Source organism: Cryptomeria japonica, chromosome 7 (genome assembly GCF_030272615.1).
Source record: "Cryptomeria japonica chromosome 7, Sugi_1.0, whole genome shotgun sequence".
In the NCBI taxonomy this organism is placed as follows: Eukaryota; Viridiplantae; Streptophyta; class Pinopsida; order Cupressales; family Cupressaceae; genus Cryptomeria; species Cryptomeria japonica.
This window is the reverse complement of record NC_081411.1, coordinates 419174817-419200952: the sequence shown is the minus strand read 5'-3', so window position 1 is coordinate 419200952 and position 26136 is coordinate 419174817. Positions and strand designations below refer to the sequence as shown.

Sequence of the window (26136 nt, the reverse complement as noted above, 5' to 3'; positions counted from 1 at the left end):
AGCTCTCAATGGAAACTAAGCCTTGCCATTTAGAGAATTACAATTCTTAATCCTTTCCTTAAAAAGCTGGAAATTAGTAAGCAAAGCATACACCATCCAGCTGTTCGTTCAAAGTAAGATGATAACCATCTGATAATAGAGTTTCCAAATGTTCAGCAATACATAGATAACACTCTAGCTCCATATAACATGTACATACCAAAACACATAATAGTGGATGTTCAATGTACCAATTGTCTCCAACTCTCCAATCACCAGTTTTTTAAATCAAATTCCCACTAGAGTGAAAATGATCATCCAGTGCCTGCCTTTAGAAGTACGAATCGCTTTCCTCATTAATTATAGACAATATTTCCAAGTATAGAAATAAAAGAAATTGTAAGATTTAGCAGGGTAATATCCTCCACAATCTGCTAGCATCTCTTCATGAGACAGACATCATGCTTGAAACATCTTCTCTAGAGAAGTCAGTGTCATCAAACCAGCTTTGCAAATGAAATTATAATAAACACAACAATGTGAAGTCCTAAGATGTACCCAACAACCAAAGAACGTAATATCATAAATCTCCGATACCCTCCTGTCCTTAAGCCTAGAGCATCTGATGCAGCATTTATAATCTTGCTTCCAAACTCTCCAGCCACTTTGTTGAACCTTGGACGGGTTGCAATAGTTGAAACTTGTGGATGAACCTTTGATTCATCATATCTGGCATTTATAGACGTTAATGCTGATGATGTTGTCGATACAGATCTCCCTACTTTATTCCTTTTGAAGTTTGTCTCCCCATTTTCAAGATGCAGTTTCCTTCTGGCCTCATTTGCATCTTCTAGTCTGAACTCAAGGGCGTTCCTCTCATTTGCTAATGCTTCTAACTGTGTCTGTCAGGGTTAAGGTTTCAAACAAGTTACAATAGATGTGCATAGAAGAAACTTTTGACAACATTACAACCTAAATAAAACTTATGAATTTCTACATTTTTACAAATCATTTGAGGAATCAATTAAACTTGATTTCTTTTATTAAAAAGTTGCATCCATATAATTTTTTAATTTTTATATATGACAATCCCAGGGAAACAATGCAGTTTTTCTCAGCCCATACATATCCATCTATAGTAATCCCACAAATTTCATACACATTAGAAACCTTCTTCCCTGTTTGTTTTTTCATTTGTGGATCAATAAGTCAAAATCTCCCCCAAAATCCAATTGGATTGGAGCCATAGAACTTCCATAGACAGTATGGTTGACCTTGAAAACTTACAATTTAACACCTACATTCTATTGCTTAGTATCATCTGTACTAGTAATCAAGTTTAGGCTCAACAAAAAAATGGTCAATTATCTATAGCATACCTGCTTGGCCATTAACTGCTCTGTCAAACTCCGTAGTCTACGTTCCAGCTCCTTTTCCCTTTGTGCTAGATAGATAAACAAGAAGGTTTCATTTTTCGATGAACACTATCAAATGCATTTTCATTCTCCACATCTTAAAAACTCTGGCAAATATAAAATATTTGACATAAATCAAGTCCATATAAGATAATCATAATATGATTTATAACATCCTTTAGGCCAAAATGATAGGTACGTGACTAATCAAAGGAAAGCCTTGTATCATTTACAGACATACCTGGTGACAGCTGATGAGATAAATTATGCTGCAAAGTGTTCCACTTTTTCTCTAGTTCTATCAACTTATCTTCCCAGAATTTCTGGGGAAAGAAATCAAATATTAGTACGCCATGTTTCAGTTTATATCCTAATGACAAATAAAATATGTATATTTTGCCATAAATGATAATATACAAGAGCCAAACCAGCTCATTTCTCTTGTCTTCTATCTCATCTTCCTTTGTTGTTGCAGCAGGTGATGAAGAACAGGAACCAGTTTTGCCACCAGTTTCAGGTTCATTTCCTGACCTGTTCTTTTCTCTTTCTAGAACTAAATCTTGTAACTCCTCAAACTCAATCCTCTGATTCCTGCTGAGTTCATTAACTTCCTGTGGAGTATGCATGGTTAGGAGACAATTATCAATAAAGATTTGAACCAGTGAATAGACAGTAAACAATGTGACCAACAAAGCTGAAAACAAGGGTAAAAGTGACAAAATCAACCAAAACAATCAAACTTTAGCCCTATCATGTTCTGATTATATAATTACTTGCATGTGCCTGTGTGATTATCCACATTGGGTCAGATGAAGGAGGAGCCCAGAGTGATAAGGTAGAAAAGAGTTTCATTGGCTTCTCCGTAGTCTTTGCAAGTGGTCTAGCTGGTTTGTTCATTAAGTAAATTCCCTTTTGGCAGGCATTGCGCTGTTTTTATATGCCTGGGGTATAGGGAGAGTGATAAAAAGTTCAAGATCATTTTGGAAAAATTGGGAAGTTGCCTCTTGGTGCCAGTGATACAAAGAGTTAGTACCAACAATTACTTCTTAAGGAGTACCTACTCCAGCTTAAGCCAGGAGGGGAGGTTGGAGATTGTAAGGTATGGGGAAAAAATGGCAGATAAGAATGACGTGAGGTCTATGGGTGATGGAAGAGGTGGGACAAATGATCTAAAATTTCAATTCTCAAGGTGTCACCTCAGCAAACATTGATGCTAAATAAACTGCAGCTGTGTTTACAGATATTCATTTACTGAGGTTGTTAATAGAAGAGTGGAAATGTAAGTGACTGATAAAAGTGTATAATACTCGCAGAACAACCAAATATATGGGCAGAGGATATGGAACTGAAGTCAGAGGAGACAAACCTTCAAGTAACGTTTTTTCATTCTTTGGCTCAAGTGAGAGACCGGCAAGCTAAAATATATTTTTGTTATGAAATGGTTCTTGATACACCAGACTAATCTAAATGCTTCTAACTTCAGACTAACAATTGCACCTCTAGTTGTCAAGTTTACACTAACAAATTATGAGAATAAGAGAGAAAAGTACAACACATGTTTATGGAATAAAAAACAGAAAAACACACATGTACAGATGTTTAAGCGAAACTAATAAAGAACATATGCATATACAAGAACATGAAAATAGAAGGTTCTTTTATGGAAAATATATAATTTATAATTAACAACCCTCAGGGTAAGAGAGAGAAGTTATGGACAAGAGAGTACATTTTAAAAGAATACAAATATATATATACATTGGTTTATTGGTGAAACACTGAAAATAGATATAGGGAATTAGAAATCAAAATTATTATTAAGGAGAAAAATCACACACACATAGACAGAATTGATAAGTTATAGACATTAGTTCTCTGAACTTTATTCACGTGTTACATGTACATCATGGGAATTGAACACCGCAGCACCATTGGCAATGATCATATAGTCTTCTAAGTCTTCTAGATGGCCATTTCCAAAACAAGAAAACACACCTTCTTTCCCTTAGACTGCAATTACAACAAACATGGAAAGTAACGACAAAGATGAAGAATTTTCAAAATGCCTGGTGATTATGTTCTAATGCTAAATAACACTGGAAAAATCACACGATAATGAGAACTTCAAATGTACAAGCATACATAGATAATTACCAGTGTTCCACGGGGATGCGTCCCCCCCCCCTTTTTGGCTGCGTCTCGGAGATGGGGACGTCTCCGGGACGAGGGGACGGGGACGCGACGTCCCCCGCCGTCCCACCACCGCCACCCAAGCACCGCCAGAGACGGGGAGACGTCTCCGCGTCTCCCAAGGAGACGTGGAGATGTCTGGCCGTCTCCCCGTCCTTCATGAGACATGCAGATGTCTCTCGAAGGACGAGGAGACGCCCAGACGTCTCACATCGCCCCCACGTATATGCAATGTTTAACATTAAAAAAAAATTTAAAAGTGACTTTTGGGGGGGTTAAGGGGTAACCCTAATTGGACGTGGGCCAATAGAAAAATAACACCCAACGCCTTTATAAAATAATAAAAGTATTTTTGGCCTCGCGGGGCGCTGCCCCCAAACCTCCGTTGAAAAATATAGGGGGAAACTGTGTCGATAAAAGTAGGGAAAAAAATTTCTCCAATCTGATTAGGCTCCATACAACAACACAATTAGCATTGAAGAAATCTTGGTATTTAGATTTAGTATTTCAAATTTCCTATAGTTTCATTTGAAATGTAATTCTTATACTGTTATATTGTCATACATCTTTTCAAAACTAGTTTTTCAAGTGCTATATGTATATGTACAACTATATCAGCACCACCACACCGCCAACCCCCCCGTCGTCCCCAAACTTAGACCCTTGGTTCCCCCGTCCCCAACACCGGTGGAACACTGATAGTTACACCTTCAAATCAGTCTTTCATTCATTCAAAAAACTCACAAGGCAATTTGAACCACAACAAACACAACTCACAGTTACATGGAAACCACCAACATTTGCTATGTTGTTTTGGTATGTTGCATACATTTTTACATTCCTTCAAAAGACAATCCATATCATCAAAATTCTATCTTGCTCCTATCTTTATACTTGTAGACACCTAAAAATGTCCACTTCATTCATATCACCTAATCCATATAAACATCACCTAGGTCTAAGTCATCTGATCATCATATCACCTAGTACCCACATGACACCACCTTATCACCTAATGCCTAACAAATTAATTAAATAATTTTAAGTTATTTAATTTAATTACATTCATCAATTTATCCCTTTTCATCCTCTTTAATTAAATATTTTTTAATTATTTAATTAATCCATTTATTTATTCCTTTTATCTACATTAATTACATAATTTTAATTATTTAATTAATTTCATCAATTTCTTCTAGTCTACAATGATTAAATAATTTTAGTTACTTAATTAGCTAGTACTTCCTCCACAATGCTATTAATATCTCCATCTCATCAGTTAACTAATACTCACTCTTGGTATACTAATTGATTATTCCTCCATGCATCTAGTTCACTCAATCATGAAATCAAATAACTTATATTTCTAGCCTTCAAATCCTCTCAATCATTCTAATCTATGGATTCTTCTTCGTTAATCAACCTTAGGTCCAATCTATAAATCAAACCTATCTTTCATCATTCATCAAGCATTCATATCAGATTCAACAAATCATATTCATATCAAGTATCATTCTCATATCCAACCAAGCAACCAACATGTCAACCATTCAAGCAAATATAAAAAACAATGGAGCTAAGCCAGGTTTGTGGGTGAAGGTATTAGGGTTTTGATTTGTTTTTGTTTCATGTATTTATCTTATGTTTCGTCAAGTGAATTGATTGATGGTGAATTGGGTTTCATTGACTTGCCTCTTTTGATTATTCATGATTTTTCTGATCCATAATACTTATTCAGCTAAAATTCTAATCTTCTAAAAATCAGCTTAAATTACAAAAGCATCCTCATCATTTCAAAGGATGAGACAAAAGATAAGTCTAAGTCATTATTGATTATCTACATTTTATAAGACTTAATTAGCTAAATAAAAGACTTTCACTTTAGTCCTTTAAAGTGAAATGCAAAATTGACTAACTCAAACCACTTGAACCTTTCCAAATGTTCAAACTGAACCTATGCAAAATTCCTATCCAAGCTAAAAACTCAACAAAAGTGACTTCACCAGTATTGTTAGTTTCAAAGGACTTTAAGCTCAAGTAAAAAGGAATACCGGCAATGTAGACTAGAATCTTAAATTATCTACCTGCTAGTCTTCTTGTTCTTCTTTGTCCTTATTCGTTTCATGTACACAATCTCACAATGTAACTTGATGACAATAGTCAATGGGGGAGATAATGTAATGTCCCCGTTTTCGTGAGCATCAGAGTTCGAGGGATTAGCCTATTATTTGGACTCTTGTAGGCTAACATTTAGGATAGAGAGTCCCAGTGACAGTTCCACTTCTTCAGTTCAATCTTGGTTTCAGTTACAGGGCCTTTGCAGTCAATGTATGGGCTTAGTTGAGGGACTTACTATTTATAGTAAGTCAATCTGGCAATTGTGATATTTTTAGTCAAGGCACCTGGACACATGGAGGTTATTCAGTGTTGACCCTAGATTCTGACGACACGTCAAAAGACTAAATATTGAGGGAGATATTAATATTTTAGTGGTTAAGTTATATGATTAACTTATATGGATGTTATAAAGTCATAAAGTGACTTTATTAAAATTATAAGCCACTTAAATATTATAAAGTGACTTTATAAAAAATTAAAAGGTCAAAATATTAAAAGTGATTTTAAATCATTTAAATGCAAAAGTGCATCCAAGATGAATTTAAACTATTGAAAAACGATTTAAATACATTTAATGTATTTAAAATTCCATTTGGGCGTACTTTCTTGGAATTTGTGCTTTTGGGGGTATAAGGGAAAAAGAGCAATTCAAACTCCATTATTGATTATTTGACATTGCTTGTTATTTTCTCTGTGGATTGTCTGAGACAAGGGTTTCAGAGGGTTTGCTATTCAAGAACGTTCATTCTTCATGGATCTATGATTCTGAGGCTGTGAAAGATCAACTGAATTATTGCAAACTGAGAGGGCTTCACACAGAAGTTTTCAGGTGCTTCATCAGAGGTTATTTGCGTTAGTTATTTGCAGATTTGGAATAAGGGAGGCAATACAACTTAGAAGCCTCATTAGCAACATTCTTTCAGTTCAATAACCAGTCGTACAGGATTCATTGCTGGTCGTACCAATTTGGTTGGCACGTGGGGCTCCAAAAAAGAGGCGTTTTGCCTGGGAGGCTGGAATGCCTACCCAAAGTGCATTCTGAATGCACAATTCCCAACGCCTAGTCCTTTCAAGCTATTCTACCTACTTTCTGGCTTAGAGAAATCATTTCCTAGACTTGTACGGCCCTTTTGGTCAGTTTCCCAGTTTAGGCTGGAATACACCAAATTTCTTCATTAAAAATAAGCTAAGGACCCACAGGTATGCAATTAGCAATAGAATTTATTGTATCAGGTATCTTATTCATAATATAGTTGCAGTCGCTCTCAATTCTAGTTCTATTTGGTTTTATGTGCATTTCTTGCTTGGCACGTGTTATTTTATACTTTAAATTTGTTCAAAAACCTTGAAAATCCAAAAACACAACAGCAATAGCATTTCAGGAGAGTTAGAACCACTAGGGTTCCTACAATGGTATCAAAGCTCTGATCTTGCCTTCCTGGAGGGTTAGAAGTTCTTAATCGTCAGTGTCAGTTTGGGCCTCACATGTTTTTACACACGCAAGAGGCTTGGTTTACAAGTAAACCAGGATCAATTTGTAGAGATTCCGTTGGGAATCATTGAGCTCACACGGTTGACATTTGAGTGACCAGCACTCTTGCATTGTTTCAGTATGGGTAAAATGAAGTCTATACAAGATCTCATGCCAGAGCTCATGTAGGCTTTTCAAAACAATGATAAGAATCTAACAAGGCTTCTACAACATCCGGAGATATTGGATCCTTTGTTTGCAAAAGAAAGGAAAACACATGCTAATGCAAATGATTTACCAATGCAAAAGATGCATTAGGGAAGGAGGAAGTCCTTGGAGATGTTGAAAACATGACACAAAGGTATGACGATAATTCTGATTTTTGCAACTGTAGCCAAACTTTTGAGCATAATCATGATGTAAATGTGTTAGTAAATGACCAAAATGTTGCGGAAGGATCTACCAATGTTGGCACGCAAGTTGGAAGTGTCAAAGATGAGGAATGTGCAAAGGATACAAGCTCTAACAGTTCTGATTTTTGTAGCAGCAGTCACAATTCTTTGCATAATCATGAGGTAACAGCCATTCCACGCGTGGAAGAGGGTTGTATGAAGATTCCTAGCAATGACACTCAAGATTTGGGTGTTAAAAATGATTTATGCGTTAAAAATTAAGTCACGGCAAGCCTGATTTTGTATATCAGACCTTGGAAGAGGTGAACAAGACACAGGTCATGTGTGATGGATGGTTGCAAAGAGCTAAAATGGCAAGGTTATTGGCTGCCCAAGCGAAACAGCATTTGCAAGAAATCGAAGAACGTTGCAACCAGCTAGATCAAGCAAAGAAGCAAGGGGAGTCACACCTTAGATCTCTAATTCTTCCAAGGGAAGAACATATTAAAGTTGGGCATACAAAGGAGGAGCTTCGTGAGGTAAGCAATCATAAAGAATATGCAATTATGTGTGAACAAGAGAAGAGGTATGATTTAGAAAATTTTATTGGTACACATAACTTGCATCTTGAGACCCATGAGTTATCTTTGGTTGAGAGGCCATTAAATGCTCAAGCCTTAGAGATGTGTGACCACGTTGAATACATACTTAGTGGATCAGCCACTAATGTCATTGCTACACATGAGCCTGGGAAAGAGTTAGATCATTTCCTCGTCATATGAGAGCAGCATGGGGATGATACTCTATCATCCTATGTACCTGTTGGTATCCTTAGCATCCCCTCAGGTCGGTCTTGCAGTTTTGAGGGTGCTGTTTGGTTTCACATCAGCAACATAAGAGGGGAGATTACATGTTATTCAGCACCTATGGGGGGAATTTGGCACATCTAGGACAATTCAGCGGAGGGTGGAGATTGTTGTTGTGTTGTGTGTACTCTTAGTTATTCCTGTCTCGACGGAGCAGATGGATGTGTGTATTGTTTGCATTGGGACTTGGGTGTTGACAAGGTTGGCACTACGGTTTGGATGGGTCCCATTGGTTGGCTTCACCACTTCTGGCATGGTGAAGTTGAGATCAGATTTGAGCAGCAAAGGTCTGGGAGTGTTTCTCATGGCAAACTTCAATACTGGCTATGGGATCCAGGGATTGTTCTAGCTGGTGGATTGCTTCTTCCTTCTGTTGAGGTTGACTTAGTTGCACTATACAATGGTATCATGTTGATGCCACATGTTTTGGAGGGAGTACTCCATAGAGTGATTTGGGATCCTGGCATTCAACCGAGCATTGAGTATAGAGTTTGGGATTCTTTGGGTACATCGAGATTCCACACAGGGTTTACAGTTGAGCATTGCAGCATGTTTAGTGTGTTGAGAGTATACCGGTTCATCCTTGGCCTTCTTGAACATGTTTTGTTTTTGATGCACTATTCTTGTGCGCAGAGGTTGGATAGTTGGCATGATGTTTGTCCCTGCGCAGTTGTGTTTATGTTGGTGCCACAAGAGTCGGTTGGAGATGTGTGGGACATTTCACAGTTCATCTTTTGGACGTCTGGTGGAGTGAAGTTGCTTTGCAGTAGAGATTGCTTGAGGACAAGCAATTTCAGGGAGGGCGGATTGTAATGTCCCTGTTTTCGTGAGCATCAGAGTTCGAGGGATTAGCCTATTATTTGGACTCTCGTAGGTTAACATTTAACATAGAGAGTCTCAGTGGCAGTTCCATTTCTTCAGTTCAATCTTGGTTTCAATTCCATGGCCTTTGCAATCAGTGTATGGGCTTAGTTGAGGGACTTACTATTTATAGTAAATCAATCTGGCAGTTGTGATATTTTTAGTCAGGGCACCTGGACACATGGGGGTTATTCAGTGTTGACCCCAGCTTCTGACGGCACGTCAAAAGACTGAATATTGAGGGAGATATTAATATTTTAGTGGTTAAGTTATTTAATTAACTTATATCGATATTATAAGCCACTTAAATATTATAAAGTGACTTTATAAAAAATTAAAAGGTCACTTAAAATATTAAAAGTGATTTTAAATCATTTAAATGCAAAAGTGCATCCAAGATGAATTTAAACTATTGAAAAGTAATTTAAATACATTTAATGTATTTAAAACTGCATTTGGGCGTACTTTCTTGGAATTTGTGCTTTTGGGGATACAAGGGAAAAAGAGCAATTCAAACTCCATTATTGATTATTTGACATTGCTTGTTATTTTCTCTGTGGATTGTCTGAGACAAGGGTTTCAGAGGGTTTGCTATTGAAGAACATTCATTCTTCATGGATCTGTGATTCTGAGGCTGTGAAAGATAAGCTGAATTATTGTAAACTGAGAGGGCTTCACACAGAAGTTTTCAGGTGCTTCATCAGAGGTTATTTGTGTTAGCTATTTGCAGATTTGGAATAAGGAAGGAAGCAATACAACTTAGAAGCCTCATTAGCAGCATTCTTTCAGTTCAATAACCAGCCGTATAGGATTCATTGCTGGCAGTACCAATTTGGTTGGCAAGTGGGGCTCCAGAAAAGAGGAGTTTTGCCTGGGAAGCTGGAACGCCTACCCAAAGTGCATTCTGAATGCACAATTCCCAACGCCTAGTCCTTTCAAGCTATTCTACCTTCTTTCTGGCTCAGAGAAATTATTTCCTGGACTTGTACGGCCTTTTTGGTCAGTTTCCCAGTTTTGGCTGGCAAACACCAAATTTCTTCATTAAAAATAAGCTAAGGACCCACAGGTATGCAATTAGCAGTAGGATTTATTGTATCCGGTATCTTATTCATAATATAGTTGCAGTTGCTCTCAATTCTAGTTCTATTTGGTTCTATGTGCATTTCTTGCCTGGAACATGTGTTATTTTATACTTTAAATTTGTTCAAAAACCTTGAAAATCCAAAAACACAACAGCAATAGCATTTCAGGAGAGTTAGAACCAGCAGGGTTCCTACAGATCAATGCACCAACAAGTTCCCAAGGCTTCTACCACTTAGTCCTTTAGATATTGCTCTGGAATAGCTACATGCAGATGGAGAACAAGTGGACTCAAAACTTCACAAGTCCAAGAAGTTCATTGATAAGATCCAGCAAATTCATCTCCATGTTTAAGAGAAGTGGAAGGAATCATGAGTGAGGTACAATAATTGGCATGAACTGCATCAGGTTGAACACAAGTTCAAAGTTGGAGACCAATTTTGTTCTACCTAGGTAAAAAAAGACTACAAGGGTGAGCAGGAAAGCTCAAGCCCTTAAGATATGATCCATTTCAAATTCTAGAACAAATAGGTGAGAATGCATTTGGCCTTGATTTGCCTCCTTACATGAAGGTTACTCGGTGCTGAATGTGAAGAAACTACAATGGTTTGAGCTTTTGATACTTGATGACAAAGAAGAGTTGTTGTTTGCTCCTATAGAAGATCTTTCTCCATACAATCAAGGGGAGCTGGGAGTGATGTGATGTTTCAGAAGAAGGGGAGATGGACTCAAAAAAGAGTGCACAAAACTTGCTTAATTGGGCTGAAATGCCAATTGCCAAGCAAGGCAAAATAGTATTCAAAGGGGGATATGGAGAAGAGGTTTCTTCACTTGCTGAGTCCCTGAGCTTTTCAGGAACAAAAGCCTCCTAATTGTGGAGGTGTGTTCCAAATATCAGATCTAGTTGCATGGCCGAGAGGTGAGTATGGTCACAATCATTCAGAATATGTTGCATAACTACAAAGATTCGAGAAAGATCATGGCAAACAACAGTTTAATAGCAACTAGACATTCCTCAATGATGTAGATGACCTTCAATTGAGCGAGAGCTTCTCAAGCAAGTCAAAAGTTGCAAGAAATGTTAATGGAACATAGCATTTTTGTGTTGGAAGCAAATACATCAGTTTTTGCAGGCAGCAGTTATGTTTTTGTCACTAGTGGTTTGAGGTTTTGGAATCATTCAAGTGGTTTCAGAATCACCCCAGCGGAAATGTTTTTTCCCTGATGGTTTTGAAACTACCAATTTGCCTAAAGCAGTGGTTTTGCCCATTTCGTCTGTACATGTAGAATATTGGTCTTATGGTATCTCTTTCCAAGCATTGTATTTGAAGAAACTCTAGTGCAGAGTTGGAAAGGCATAAAAGCTAATGCAACTCCTTGTACAAAGGCTGGCACTTGTTTGTACCTTCCTATATTGTTCATTTTCTAGAGTTGTAGGCTGTAAAACGGAGTTTTCATGGAGTTCCAGACACACTGTAGAAGTTGAGCTAAGTGGTTCAAGTTCTATGAGTTTATTGTACTCCTAGTGATATTCATCTACTTGTAAGACTGAACATGGTTAAATGCGGAGCTAAAAGCTCAGTCATGTTGATGATCTTCTCATTTCTGTTTCACCAGGGTAAAAGTTGTGTTTCAAATTTTCAACCCTTTTCTTTGCATGTTTCCTTTCTTTTCCAGTCATTTCCAGAAATTTATATGCTTTGTTCGATTTTCTCTAGGAACTAATTTCATCTTCTAAACACATTTGTAGTGATGTCAGTAATTTGGGAGGTTGGTTTTAGAGCTAGTGTAATTGTATCTATTGTTGAAAAGCTATTAGTGGACTATCCACATCAATTTATAGATCATTACACCTCAGACTAGCCCCTCTGCCCCCTAATGCCTTCAGCCTCTACACCATCAACAATGTCATACTTTCCATTAAATCCGTAGTTATGCTATGAATATTCAGAACTAAAATTAAAAAGGGTGCCATTGTTTAAAGTGTTTAGAGAGGCTTAAATTTCTCTGCTAGGGAAAGCCACTTCCCCTTCCAATTATAGAATTTTCCATGTACTCTGTCCAAAAGGTTTTTCTGTAGATCAATCTTGAGGCTACCTTAGAAGAAAGGAAAGCTGAGATATGTTCCAGGAAAAGAACTTGTTTCAGAACCAAAAACCCTACAAATTTTGGTTTGATTATTATATCTGACCCACCCTATTCTCATAGTCAGCCTAAATCCTAGAGAATGCCTTCGGTTCCATTATCATGACTTTCTCTTCTATAAGATTGTCATCAACAAGCTGCAATGACGCAGGTTTCACATTACTAATTAGATTGATTCCATGAATTGTGCCTAAAGCTTTGACCTGCCTGATGCTTTTCCCTCGGGATTCTACTACCATCATGATAGAGATAGGTGTATGATCCCCTTATCAACCACCCTTGGAACAATGAGCAAATCCTGCACTACATTCATTTACCATTTAGTATTGCAGAGAATCTGTGAATGCTATAGCACTTGCTTGTCCATTTCCTCCATGTTACTCTAAAAGACTAAAACCAAACCTCTCCAAGAAGGGCCCTCTGACCTTATTGCATGCCTTCTGCATATCCAATTTTATTAGCATAACCTATTCTTGCCAACTTTTAATGAGTGATACATTTCATTGGCAATCCCATCAAAACAAATTATCCACCCATAAAACCTCCATGTTGGTCAATATTATCATGGATAAAGGATCTCTAAATCAATTACCAATAACCTTCAATATTATTTTGCAGCTCATATAACAAAAACTTATTGGCCAGAACAAGTCTAGGTAAGTGGCATCTTGTCTATTTTGGAATGAGAACCAAGAATGTGTTATTTAATTCCTCCAATTTCTAGATAAATGCAGTCAGTAATTTTGGAGAAAACAAAAGATATTAGAGGAACTAAATACATCCTTTCCCACAATATACAGTTATGTCTAGAAGAAACCTGCTAAAGGTCACCCGTGCTAGGACCTTAGCTCCTGTTGAAGGAAAAAGCAATTTTACCCACCTCCTTGGGATTTGCACCATGCATCAGATTATCATTATCTTCTTGACTAATTGAACTTGGGATATGTTGGGGCAAGGATTCTAATTTCTCTATTGAGCTCTACCTGTGGGTGATGATAAAATGGCAGAAAAATTTGGTCCTTCTGTCTCCATCCATTAACAAATTTGCCTGACATTTGCACATCTTAGACATCTCTTCATTTGTAAGGAGTTTAGGATGTTCTAATAGGGTTACATTCTCCTGGTGATGATTTTATTCTGTTAGCCCCTGCTTATCAATGGCATGTTGAATCTCTAAGAACTTGAGTCCTCTTCCCTTTTTCTGCTTACCAATATCCAAAAACAATTTCCTGTTCCAGCCTTCAATTTCCCTCTTCACTCTTTAGTTTTGATGCCATAACAAACATTCTGAAGCCCTTCAATTGCCAATCCTACCATTTCCTGAACCATTTGTTTTAGGTTAGGGTCCAGGATCCACATAGTTTGGACTTTAAGCTGATCCCTTTAAGCTAGCTCAGAAGATATTTTCAAACTTATTGACCAATGCTTTGAGCTGGTTTTGGTCAATATTTAAGCCTCTAGTTCAATGCTACCTTGCAGAAATCTACGATGGACCAGAGTTCTGATGGTTCAGCTACAAAGCTCGCGCATGCAAATTTATTGCTTCACATTAATTTACCAAATTTGGTGCAGAAAATCCTATATGCTATTCTCCAAAATTAACTTGCCAGAGTCATTCATGGACTGAAGCAGAGGAGACTTAGTTGAACAACAAAACTTTTCTAGAGTGCTTGAGAATTTAATTAAAATACCCAGCTATAATACATATATCCTGCAAGTGTTGGTTCTTGACAGAAGTTTATCTCTTTCATGCATGATTTCCTCCTATTCCTATAAAATGATCCAAATACTCTAATAGTAATGAGTATCAAGATGGTGGAGTCCTTACAAGTCTACCTACTTGCAAATACTGCCAACAAGTTATCCTTAGCCTCCAAAAGATTTGCTTAAATTGAACTATGGTTCCATAGATACCATGCTCCCCACAATGCCCCAATCGAGTCAACTGTTAAACATTCACAATGACACCATACACTTTTTGTTTTATCCTCGTGTTGTCCCTGCTGGCCTTAGTTTCCAAATGAAGTGGCATACAATCAGATTTACTGGATAGTTAAATTTAACAAGACCTGAATAGAATCCATTGCTTTTATAGTGTTAAAATCTTTAAGTATTCAAACTCCTTAGCCATTGAATCAAGTGTGAAATTGTATAAAAGACCATTCTTTCATTTCTAAACTGCATAATGAACTCGGCCTGTTAATGGGCATGCCCGGGTTAATCCAGCCTCAACGGGCCAGTCAGATGTGGAGTGGAGTAAGCCCGAAGATAGATGGATCAAAGTAAATTTTGATGGGGCATCGAAGGGAAACACAGGCCCATCCAGAGCTGGTTTTGTGGCAAGAGATTGGGATGGAAACATTATTGCTTTGGGGACAAAGAAATTGTTATAGTTATACATATAGTTATACTTATACTTATACTTATAGTACTTGAAAAACTACTTGTGAAAAGATGTATAACAGTATAAGAATTACATTTAAAATGAAACTATAGGAAATTACTAAAATTATAAAATAGCAAAATTTGAAATACTAAATCTAAATACAAAGATTTCTTGAATGCTAATTGCTAAATAAAATTTGACAAATGAAATTGTCAAATTGGAGATTTCTATTATATCGAAAATATGAATATCTGATATCACAAAGTCTATAAAGATGATTACATGATACATCATTACAATGAGTAGCAAATAGCAATAGCATTACAAAAGACAAAATGCCAAAATGTCAAAACTCAAAATGCAATGAAGGGAGGCCTCTAATCATCCGCAAACTCCTCATCACTGGAACTGTTGGACTCCTCACAATCAAGATCCCTCAAGCTAACACCAACCAACCATGCATTTAAAGTAGTAGGATCATCCTCATCAATCTATGTTGGCTCCTCTGGCTCTACATCCCATCATGCCGTTGGACTCTCCTTGTACACAAGTGTCTTGCGGTCAATGAGATGCAAAGCACTATGTACAGACACAAGCTTCTCTGCTCTCTTAGAGGTAAGTTTGTTCCTCTTAAGAGAGTGGATGAAGCTATATGTAGACCAATTCCTCTTATCAGCTAAAGAACTAGAAACTTGGGATAGCATACAGATAGCTAGAGTGGTGGTCAAAGATTTTTGACCATGACAATTCCACCACAAAAGTGAGTCCTCCTGTGCCATAGTTTCTATATCCATCTTTGCCACATCTAAATAAGCCCTAAGAGTGACAAATTTCATCCACTCAATGCAAATCATGCCAGCATCTCTAGCATCATACATTTTCTCTATGCACCTAAAGAACCCCGCCTTCACCTTATCATCCTGCATCAGTGTAACTCTACCGGGCCTAGCCTTGTACCACTTAGGATTCAAGGCATAGGCATCCATATGCAAGGTAATGTTGAGCTTGTCCAATCTACATTGAATGATTGATCAAATGTGCTCATTATAGAATGCTAGAGTGGGGTCCTTCACTCACACAATAGCCCTCATCTAGTCAAGCATAGAATCGATGCACTCATACACCTCTCAAAGGTTAGGTGCATCCCCATCCCCACATTTGATGACTTGGAATACTGGAGTAATGATGGAGATAATGTATTTTGCATCAGTCCAAAACACATCACTCTTCACTATCTCCTTCACCTTTCTCCCATGCTCTGTCTTGGCCTTGGCCCACCTATTCCACTTTGTTGTTATAACTATTGTAGCGTCGTAAATTGTACGCACTTGCTAGGGTGGTACAATTTCACACCTAGTTTAGCACCCGCCTTGGTGCATTTTTCATTTTGCATTGCATTTCCCCTTTAGCACTTAATTAATCAAATTAATTAGGTCTAAGGTCCTATTTCATCATCTTCCACATTATAAAGTTGGGCACTTTTTATTAAAGTGTGCCCCTTTCATTTTATTCTTCCAATACATCATTTAATCAAAAACCCTAATTAGGTCCTATTTTGAACTTGGGGGCTTGATTTCGGGGGTCAAAACATCTCGAAATCAGCTGTAACTTCGGAATTCTCTCTAAAATCATCATATCCGACAGCCCTGAAAATTTGGTGAAAAGTTGTCGGGACCATGGCGCCCGGAGTGCACATGGTCCCGAACATTTTTCCCAAAATTTTAGGAGCGCAATCCAATCATAAAATAAAGCTTAACCCCAAGAAATTGGCGGGAGATTCAATCTCTAGGTCGGCCAAAAGTTGAAATTAAGACCTAGGGTTTCATATATAAGAACTCTCTTTCTTCATTTGAAAGGATCCGGGATTTTTGGTTTCAAGGGCCTTCTATGCAGCGAAAGAGCAGATCTTTGAAGACTTCAACAACATTCAACATCCATCCATCAAGCATTCATCAATTTCATTCATCCATTTAGGGCTTTGAGACATTGAAAAGCAATAGGGGATCACCGACTGAAGATTGGCTTGTACCCCTCCCTTGGGGTTGGGTATGATTTCATGTTGTTTTCATGTCTTTGCATGAGCCTCATTATATCATTTGTATTCATGCTTTAGATCACTTTGCATCTTGATTTGGAGCATTTACATTATCATTTACAAGCAATTAGGGTTTACTTTCTAGGTTGCTCTAGTTTGCTTACTTGCATTTTAGGATCTTGCACACACACAAGGTCTGCACACACAACTTTTACTATACAACTTGGCTATTCGTGGAGGTGGAAATCACCAAAGCGGGGGTTTGACTAAGGCAAAACCCTATATAGCCGCCCACCATACCTTTTCAAATATAAGTGCAGGTTTCGGGATTCGAACGACGCCACAAGTTGCAGATCCGACGGAAGCGGACGGAGACTAAACTTCCCACTGAAATTCAGAGCAAAAGACCAGGACAAGGGCGTGGGGCGCCCTGGTCCTGCCAGGACAGGGGCGCTGGGCGCCCTGGTCCTTCTGTCAGACAGCAAGTTTCAGACAGCTTTTCAAGTGGCAAAACAACAGTTTCAGGAGCAGTTTCAGGAGCAGAATCAGGACAGTGGCGCCCGCGCCCCCGTCCCGAACATTTTCACTCAGATTTTAACCCCAGGTACACATCTGCATTCTCCTTTTATCCTTGTGTTTACAACTTTTCATCACTTAATCTCAATCTTGCAATCTTGTTACTAGTTCATACTTGCACTCTAGGGCTAGTAGTTGAACTTGCATCATTCTATCTATCATTTGCAACAAAGGAATAGAAATCCTAATAGGTAGCCCGTGGCTCTCTCTTCTACAAAAAGAAGTAGCCAATTGTGTGATACCTCTAGGCTCTTTCGTATTCCACAAGTGTGTGATTGAAAGTGAGATTAGGGCATGTTTGCTTAGTGTCACTTTTTCCCCTACACAACTATGAGTTGCAATGCCTCTTGCAACTCAATCATTCTCTACAAGAGAATGAAATAGATGCATATCTGGTCTCAACAAGTTTCAAAAACTCCTCCTTTGAGAAGGTCCTGAAGAGTGCATGTGAAGTGTGGTGGTTGCAGATAAACATCTGCACATCTCTCGCATCACTGACCACTCCTCTAATCCAATCAATCTTATAGAGTCCATTGAATATGTCTATAATTTTCCTTGCTACTCTACACACATGGGCTACATCTGTCACTACTTGGACCACATTTTGTGGTCCAACCTCCTCAATAGCCTCCCTAAGGACCTCAAACTGAAAATCAGCATCTTTGCAATGCCCTGTACAATCAACTGCTCTAAGAAAGTATGGGCCCTCTGCACATGTGACCATGATGTTGATGAGTGGACGATGGCTAATGTCCGTCCACCCATCCATAACTATGTTGCACCCAGAGGCCACCCAACATGCCTTCATCTTCTCCATCAAAACATTGATCTTGATGTAGCTCTTATCCAAGATCGTGGTCCTCAATTTCATCTCCCCTGGTGGCACATATGTGGTCCTCCCTTTGCCACCATAGACATCATCTCCCTATAATAAGGAGACCGTGTAACATGAAATGGGATGCCATTGGCAAAGAAGAACCTACCAATGGAATCATCTATTTCATCCTTCAACTGCACATTAAACATATTAGCTATGGGGTTACTTTGCATCTTGCGTTTCCCTGTCCCCTTAGCCTCACGTGAATGGGGCATGGCACTAGAAGTGAAAGTGGAAGAAGGTCTACTCATCACTCCTCTCGTCTGCAATGTATGAGAACTAGAAGTATGTTTGCACTTGCTGGCTCTACTGAAGGGCTTTCCTGGCAAACAAAGTAGTAGGCACTGTAGTTGCTCTATCATCTGGAATGCCCCAAACTTTGTTGATCTCAATTCTATATTCTATGTTTTTAGCTTGTTCCAAAAATTGACATGGATTCACACCTTTTCCTCTCCAAAAGAGGAAGTATGCATTCACTCTTGTGATACTACCAAACCATGTAAGACCACAAATGTTGCATTGCCACTTCTTTGTCCCCCACATGTACTTGATGTGCCTTGTATTTTTTAAGAACATTATTTTTTAGGAGATTTAGGATCATAAGGACCCCTAGCATACTGTGCCAATAACTCTAAAGGGCAACCTATACTAGATGGTACACTTGCCATGGAACTAGATTGGGCTCCAAGATCAGCCCCATGGTCACCCCCCTCAGCGTCAGGTTCAAAATCTGAATCATTTTCACTATGAGAATGGATTTCCATCTCATCCTCACTCATGTCATGGGAGCTCATTGTGATAGTGACACTGCATTTCACAAAATAAAAATAAAAATAAATTCAGCCTCGTTTAACAAATAATAAATTTGAAATTTCAATTTTGAAAACAAAATTTTAAATTTATTATTTAAAATTTGATGTTGAATAAGATTCAACATCAAATCTGATTTTGAAATGAATCAAACAAAAACAAGTTTAAGCAATCAAAAAATTGAAAATCAGAAAATAAAACAAACAAAAAACAAGAAAAAACCTACCTTGTGCTTGAAAAATCTCTTCAAAATATTGTAAAATCCTTTTCCTCCTCTTCTTCTTGCTCCTTCTCACTCCTCTTACACTTGTACTCACTCTTTTCACTCCTTAATTAGTCTTCTCCAAGTTTTTTCTCCTCTTCAGCATGCTGGTAAAAAAAATCAGACTTAGAAAAGTGAATGAAATCACTTGTTTTAGTGATTTTGTGTTGCATTGGGGGAAGGGGTAGGGCACATGTCAAATTAGGGTTACCCCCCAACCCCCAAAAATTGCTCAATTTTTTAAAAAATTAACAAATTTAGTCGCTTTTTCATGTGGTTGGACGGGAGACTCTTGGGCGTCTCCCAAGGAGTCTTGGAGTCCACAAGATGTCTCCAAGACTCCTTGGAGACATCAAGACGTCTCCACATCTCCAGCGGAGCACTAGTGGCGGTGGTGGGATGACAGGAGATGCCAAGTCCCCATCTCGGAGTTGTGGGCTTTGGGGGGGGAGCGGGGGGGGAACACGTTTCCGTGGAACACTGCTTAAATTTCAGTTCAGGTTAATGAAACTTGTATATGTTTTTTAAATTTTTGGTAAGTTGCACCACAAGAGTGCTATAATTTCCATATGTTTCAGTTTTCTCAGCAGTTTGGATTTCAAATTTTCAGTGATGTTAGACTTAAGTTCAGAGTTTCCGTTTCAGTTTTCAGTTTTAGATTTTTGTAAATAGGGCCATGCTTAGAATCACGACACTTTGAAATCATAGAAACTAGAAAGTAATGGCATTTAGAATGTAATAAAGAGACCTTCAGCTTAGCCTCCAATTGACGAGCTTCATGAGACTTTTCCTGAATTTGCTGCTGCCCAGCTTCAATTGCTTTCGTATATGCTTTATTTTCTTCTAGCAATGAAGCCTCCCTTAGTTGTGCCTGAACAAACAACGAAATACCACTTATTCAGAAGAAAAATGGATAAAGAGTGAATAAGCAATAAACAATGATCCTTGAAATAAGTTGGAAAAGAAGTTTTTTCTGGAATAAATGAGCCATATGATAACACAAATCCACTAGCTAATTCACCATTTTAAAACAGCATCCACATTGCTCAGAAGCATAAACTGTAACAAATGGTATAAAATATTTGATTGAGATGTCATAATTAGCATGCAAAAAAGATCAACAATTAAACCTAGAAAACCTAAGGAAATAATTGATGTGTTCTATTCATTACAATTTTAGGCAATAGTTGGAAAATCTACAACTGAAACTGTAAAAAGTACAAGAATGCATTTAAATAAAGCCAGGCATAACAAATAATCAGTTGATTTCAGACATTGGCCCATATATTGGAAAATCAGCATCTGAAACTGTACAAAGTACAAGAATGCATTGAAATAATGCAAGACATAATAAATAATCAATTGATTTCAGACACTGGCCCATGGCTCAATGTCATGAACCTAGTCACACCCTTTTAACCACAGAGGCCAGGTCAATCAGGGTTTACACAACAATTGAGGAATGTAAAGTTAACTGGAGTTGCCCATCAGTTGAAATAATTTCTGGATTTGTACATAGTACCAGTACTAAGTGTGCCTAATTATTCTCGCATGAATATGGCATAATTCAATTCTTGGTGTCTTATTTCCAAGGGTGATCATACTAGAATTCGTCATTTGACCTTTCAATATTCCTTTTTCAGTTTTCATTGTCTAATTGTACACAATGCTTGTCAACAAGTGACCTTGGTACTTCTGTATCGAATTTGTAAAGATGCAGAGCTTTCTGCCAGCTGGTTAACGCCTTCCAGTTTAGTAATTTTTTCATCTTTGTTATGATCTTTACTATGGGTCACCCAAGGGCACTGGAACAAATTTCCTGCCATGTGAATTGCAAAGCAATTTTGCCAAACATCCCAAATATTCAACAAGATTCTAAGATCCATGCAAAGCAAGGTAGCATTGAGGCCATATCGATATGGAATTGCAAGAAATTGTTATAAACTGTTGAGAACCTTCCCAAAATATATTTGATTCATGGAATTTGCAGGAGCACAAGCCGAATATACCATCTTTTTCAGTTTTCTATTATAGATCAACTTCATTTGTAAGTTATGGAAGGTTCTCCAGAGTATAGTTAATTCCATATTGGATTGTGGATATTACGCACTCTCCCAGTGTTGTCATTGGTCAAGATAGACACGAAGTGAACAAGAAAAAGTGCAAGACAGTACAAATACAAAGGAGTGAGAGTGTCACGCAACAAGATAATGGGCAAGAGGACTCACAGGACAAAGGAACACGTGGCAATGCTGGTAAGCAAAGGACATTATTTCACAAGGACGTGAGGTGGAGATTCGCAAGAGCATCCTTGGGTAGTGTGGTAATCTTGCATCATGAAAAGGTGGAATTTGTGGTTTAGTTTAGTTCTTTGTCTGTTTGTGAGGTTGTGGTTACCATTCTGTAGAAGAAAAAGTTGGTGCATTTCACCACAGTTTGAAGTTGGCTATTGTAGTTCTGAGCATAGTTGGATTAATGTTGAGGAATGTCATGATATCTTAAAATTTGGATGAGGCAGCGATTGTAAATTGGCTTGAGGGCATCTACAGGTGGACAGTTGTGCATAGTTGATAGTAGTGATTGTTTCTCTTTGCAGCAGGTTATTTGGAATTCGCACCAGCAAAAGAATATTTATTAAGGATTTTTTCAACTAGTGAGAAGTCCTGACTTTGAAATATAATATTAATAATAAAATTAAATACAAGGACAGAAGAAAGAAGAACAGGAAGAAGCACAGAGGTAGAATGAAAGCAAAGCTAAGCTGTAATGTCCCGACTTTGAAATATAATTTTAATAATAAATATTAATAATAAAATTTAATACAAAAGAATAAAAATAAAATATAAAAGAATATGATATAAATTTGATTAAAGTTAATGAATGGTCAGAAGGCATGAAATGATAAGTTGTGACTCCCCCAAATATGAGGTATAAAAGGGAGAAGAGAACTCATTTGAAGGGGGGATAATTTGGGAATCAGAAGTGCAGATCTGATTTAAATTAGAAGTGCAGGTCTGATTGTGAAAGGTTGTGTCCCTTTCAAAGGGCAGAAATAATAAAGTGTGGCACTCTTTCAAAGGGTGCTAATAGTGAAAGGGTGTGCCTCTTGCCAAAAGGCATACATGATGAAGAGGTGTGACCTCTCCCTCACATTGAGAGATATAAAGGAAAGGAATCAAAAGCTTCCAGTGATATCACCGTCGATTAGATCAGATCAGAACTGTTATTAAGTTACAGGCAGTAACATCCTTGTTCTTGGTGGTATGCATGGGGATGTGCTTAATTTGTATGCTTAATATATGATGCCTAGTGATGTTCTTATGCAGAATTTAATAGTAATATTAATATAGACTGCAGTATGCATGACAGTGTAATAATGCCTTTCTATCACTAACTGTTCACATGATTAAGTAAATTATATGATGGAGTCTGTAATACCTTTCAATCTCACCATCCAATTGCACTAGGCTCCAGCAGGTACGCCAACCCCGAGTGTGGGCCGAGAGGCCAAGTTGACGAGGTCCTTGGTGCTCTTGGGCTTGTTGGAGAGGGATAGGCTCAAGGCACCTTGTGACTATCCTTGAGCACCATAATGGGGGCAGGTGTAGGGAGAGAAAGGGTTGTTGAATCCTTCATAGAAACTGGGCAATATATAAAGAATGTTACATATATGATTTATCGTAACATAATGGAAATGTTGACCAAACTGTTGTGCAGGTTCCAGTTATGCTTTAGTTGACAATAGTGTCCCTCTATTGTATTTACTATGCACTAAAATAGTGATTTTAGGTCAGAATATAAGAGGGTCCCATTAGGGGGCATTACATAAGCTGTGAGGTGTGAGATGGAGATTGTGAGCGGAGAACAAGGAATATGTTGTGGAGTGTAATCCTAATGGAGCTAATGAAGTGACATAGCAGAGTTCATTAGAGTTGTGCCCAAAGTTGAGGCTATTCAGTAGTGTGATTTGTATTGAACTGTCATAGTAAGTGTGATGTAACAGTTAATAAGAGGGCCCATGCAACAAAGTGAGAAGTTGTAATCTTGATGAAATCATGCAAGCTCAAATAAATGAGAATGTGTTATTGTCTTCCACAAGATTTCTGTGTTATCTACATATTTTAATGTTAGGTTGCATGGCTGGATAATTCTCCATTGGACCCTCTGAACATGACTCACATCTAGACCCATAGAAAACAAAGGTCATGTAACTACAAAGCAAAACTGCAGAGCAGAATTCAAAATGCAAATATGTAAAACAACTAGAAAAAATGTGGGAGCCTTGGACGAAAAGCAATATAAAAACCCACCAAGATAATGACACAATTGTTCCGCACCCTGTGGCAGAGACAAAACTGAAGTGAAAGGAAATGAAAACCTTCCATTCTAGGAAAAACAAATCCTGCAAATGATGTGTGTCATGCATTTCACATCCCTCTCCAATAAACAAGTTTTGTTCATCAGACTGAATAAATGAGTTGTGTAACCTGAAGATATAGCTGGGGCCTGAATCTCATGTAAATGTAACGTTTTCTTTTCTCTAGGCTTAATGAGTTAAAATGGTAATTTGCAATCCGAAAAAGCAATCGGCACTTTTTACTGCAAGGCATACAATGATAAAATAGGGATCAATAGCCCTATCTAAGCAAGGTCCACTTAATACCTTGTGACTGCAAATTTAAAAGAAAAAAACTCGGAACTACAAATTAAGAAAAAAACCTTCCCGCTGGAAATTTAAAAAACCCTCATGATTGCAATAAAAATGAACCTTGCAACTGCAAATAAAAAAAGCATTATTCTGCCCGCAATCCTGCAACTCCACTATGCATTTGTTGCAAAAACGTGATGACTTCACCACGGTTTTGTGCTTCGAAACTTTCAGTGCTGCAATTTAATTTGTGTATGTATTGATCGTTTATTGTAAGGAATAAACCAAAGGTTAGAAAATTATTATGTGAATCAATGTTTTCTGTTGCTTAAGTTTTCTGCATATACAGAAAACTCGGAAGCAGTTTTTGTGCTTTGGATTTAATGTTCATAAATTTTGTAGAATAGCCGAAATTGACTCAAATTTGGGACAGCTAAGTTTAGCTGAGTCATAAGGTTTTCAACCATGCTCCAGACCATCAGTTTTGAGTAAAAATACTGAAATGGTGCTACCAATCTCTGTACACATCAATTTAATAATATGGCAAAACTTTATCTTATCACTGACCAAAAATAATATAAGAGCACTAGTCGTAAATGCAGAGTAACAATGTAATTGAAAGGAAACCCATATCTCAAAGACTATTGCAGATTGGAAATGAATTGGGAAAATTTGTATGCATGCAAAGTCCACAGAGATAGAGCTGTTGTTATATGCAAGAATCTGTGTCAATATGGATACTGAGCAACATATGAAGCGACTCGCTCTATCTCTAATCTGCAAATAAAAAATCATTATTCGTTTGTTTTTGAGTAAGTAGGTTATCTAGGGCTAACTCCTTGTCTTCTACAGGACACACATATCTCAAAGACTATTGCAGATTGGGAATAAATCGAGGAAATTCGCATGTATGGCAAAGTCCACAAAGGTGGGACTGTTTCTGGTATATGCAAGAATCTGTGTCAATCTGGATATAGAGCAACATATGTAGTGAAACACTCCAACATATTATATGAAAATCAAAACAGTTAATCTTTTGTTTTTAAATCAGTGGGTTGTTTTGTGGTTAATCCCGTGTTTTCGAGTAAGTGACCCCTATCAAACTAATATGTGGTGGCGGGGATCTTAAACAATCTCTTTACGATGGAGAGGGAGGGTTCGAATTAATTTGCTAATATCGGATGTTAAGGAGGTTGATCCACAAGCATTAATTATCTTAACTCAACGCTAGGAAGCAATTCACATGAGCTTCACAGTGAAACCAATCTGATGAGAAAAACAAAAACACAGAATCACTAGAATGGGCATAGACAAATACTTGCAATCGGGTGCCTTGGTGGGCGTTTCGTTCGAGGGAGAGAGCGGAGGAGGAGGCGAGGGTGTCTTTCAGCAGATGGGGTAAAGTGTGCGCTATAGTCCCAGGAGGGATCCTACGCCGCAGCTCCTCCAACTTCTTCTCGAGCCAACCACTTCTTTCATTCAACCGCCTTATCAAATCTTCTTCCTCGGGGCTGAACTTGGGTACAATCTCATACTCATACGCTTCCTCTCCATCCCCATTTCCTCCCACCACATCTGCGGCCCATGCCAGCAATCCTGCCATTTCTTATTCTACATTTGTATTACAGTTAGTCTTGGCATTACTGACGCCAAATTGAATACCAACACAGCCAACAAACACACACCGATCCACTCAAGACTAGATTTATTGAACAACACTCTTTCACAATACAAATCTGAAGGTTTCAAACTGAAACTGCCTGCTTTGAGGGAATTTTTATGGCCAAGTCCTTCTTTAATGTTTGGTACACCTTCATTGCTTGGGAATCGTTTCAGGATTAAAACAAACCTCATATTCCTTATTTTAAAATTAGTTATAAACATACCACCTAGTACATTTGCCAAAATCAAAGCTTTCCAACTCTTCCAATCATGTTAGTGCATTTTTAAGCTCCTGAAATAAAAACGGCTAATCATTAATTTTCATAATTAATTGAATGATCAAATTAAAATATACAAGCACGT

The 26136-nt window shown here is 37.8% G+C and overlaps 1 protein-coding gene across 1 annotated transcript; it reads right to left on the bottom strand.

Moving 5' to 3' along the window:
• On the bottom strand, window positions 1–25914 carry LOC131065596 (golgin candidate 2). The gene is made up of 6 exons (XM_058000158.2): window positions 25430–25914; window positions 20212–20334; window positions 1823–2005; window positions 1636–1717; window positions 1359–1423; window positions 1–881 (listed from the first exon to the last, which is right to left on the bottom strand). The coding sequence occupies exons 1-6, from the start codon at window positions 25712–25714 to the stop codon at window positions 477–479; spliced, it is 1143 nt and encodes a 380-aa protein (XP_057856141.2). The 5' UTR covers window positions 25715–25914; the 3' UTR covers window positions 1–476.
• Between the last annotated feature and the right edge of the window lie 222 nt (window positions 25915–26136).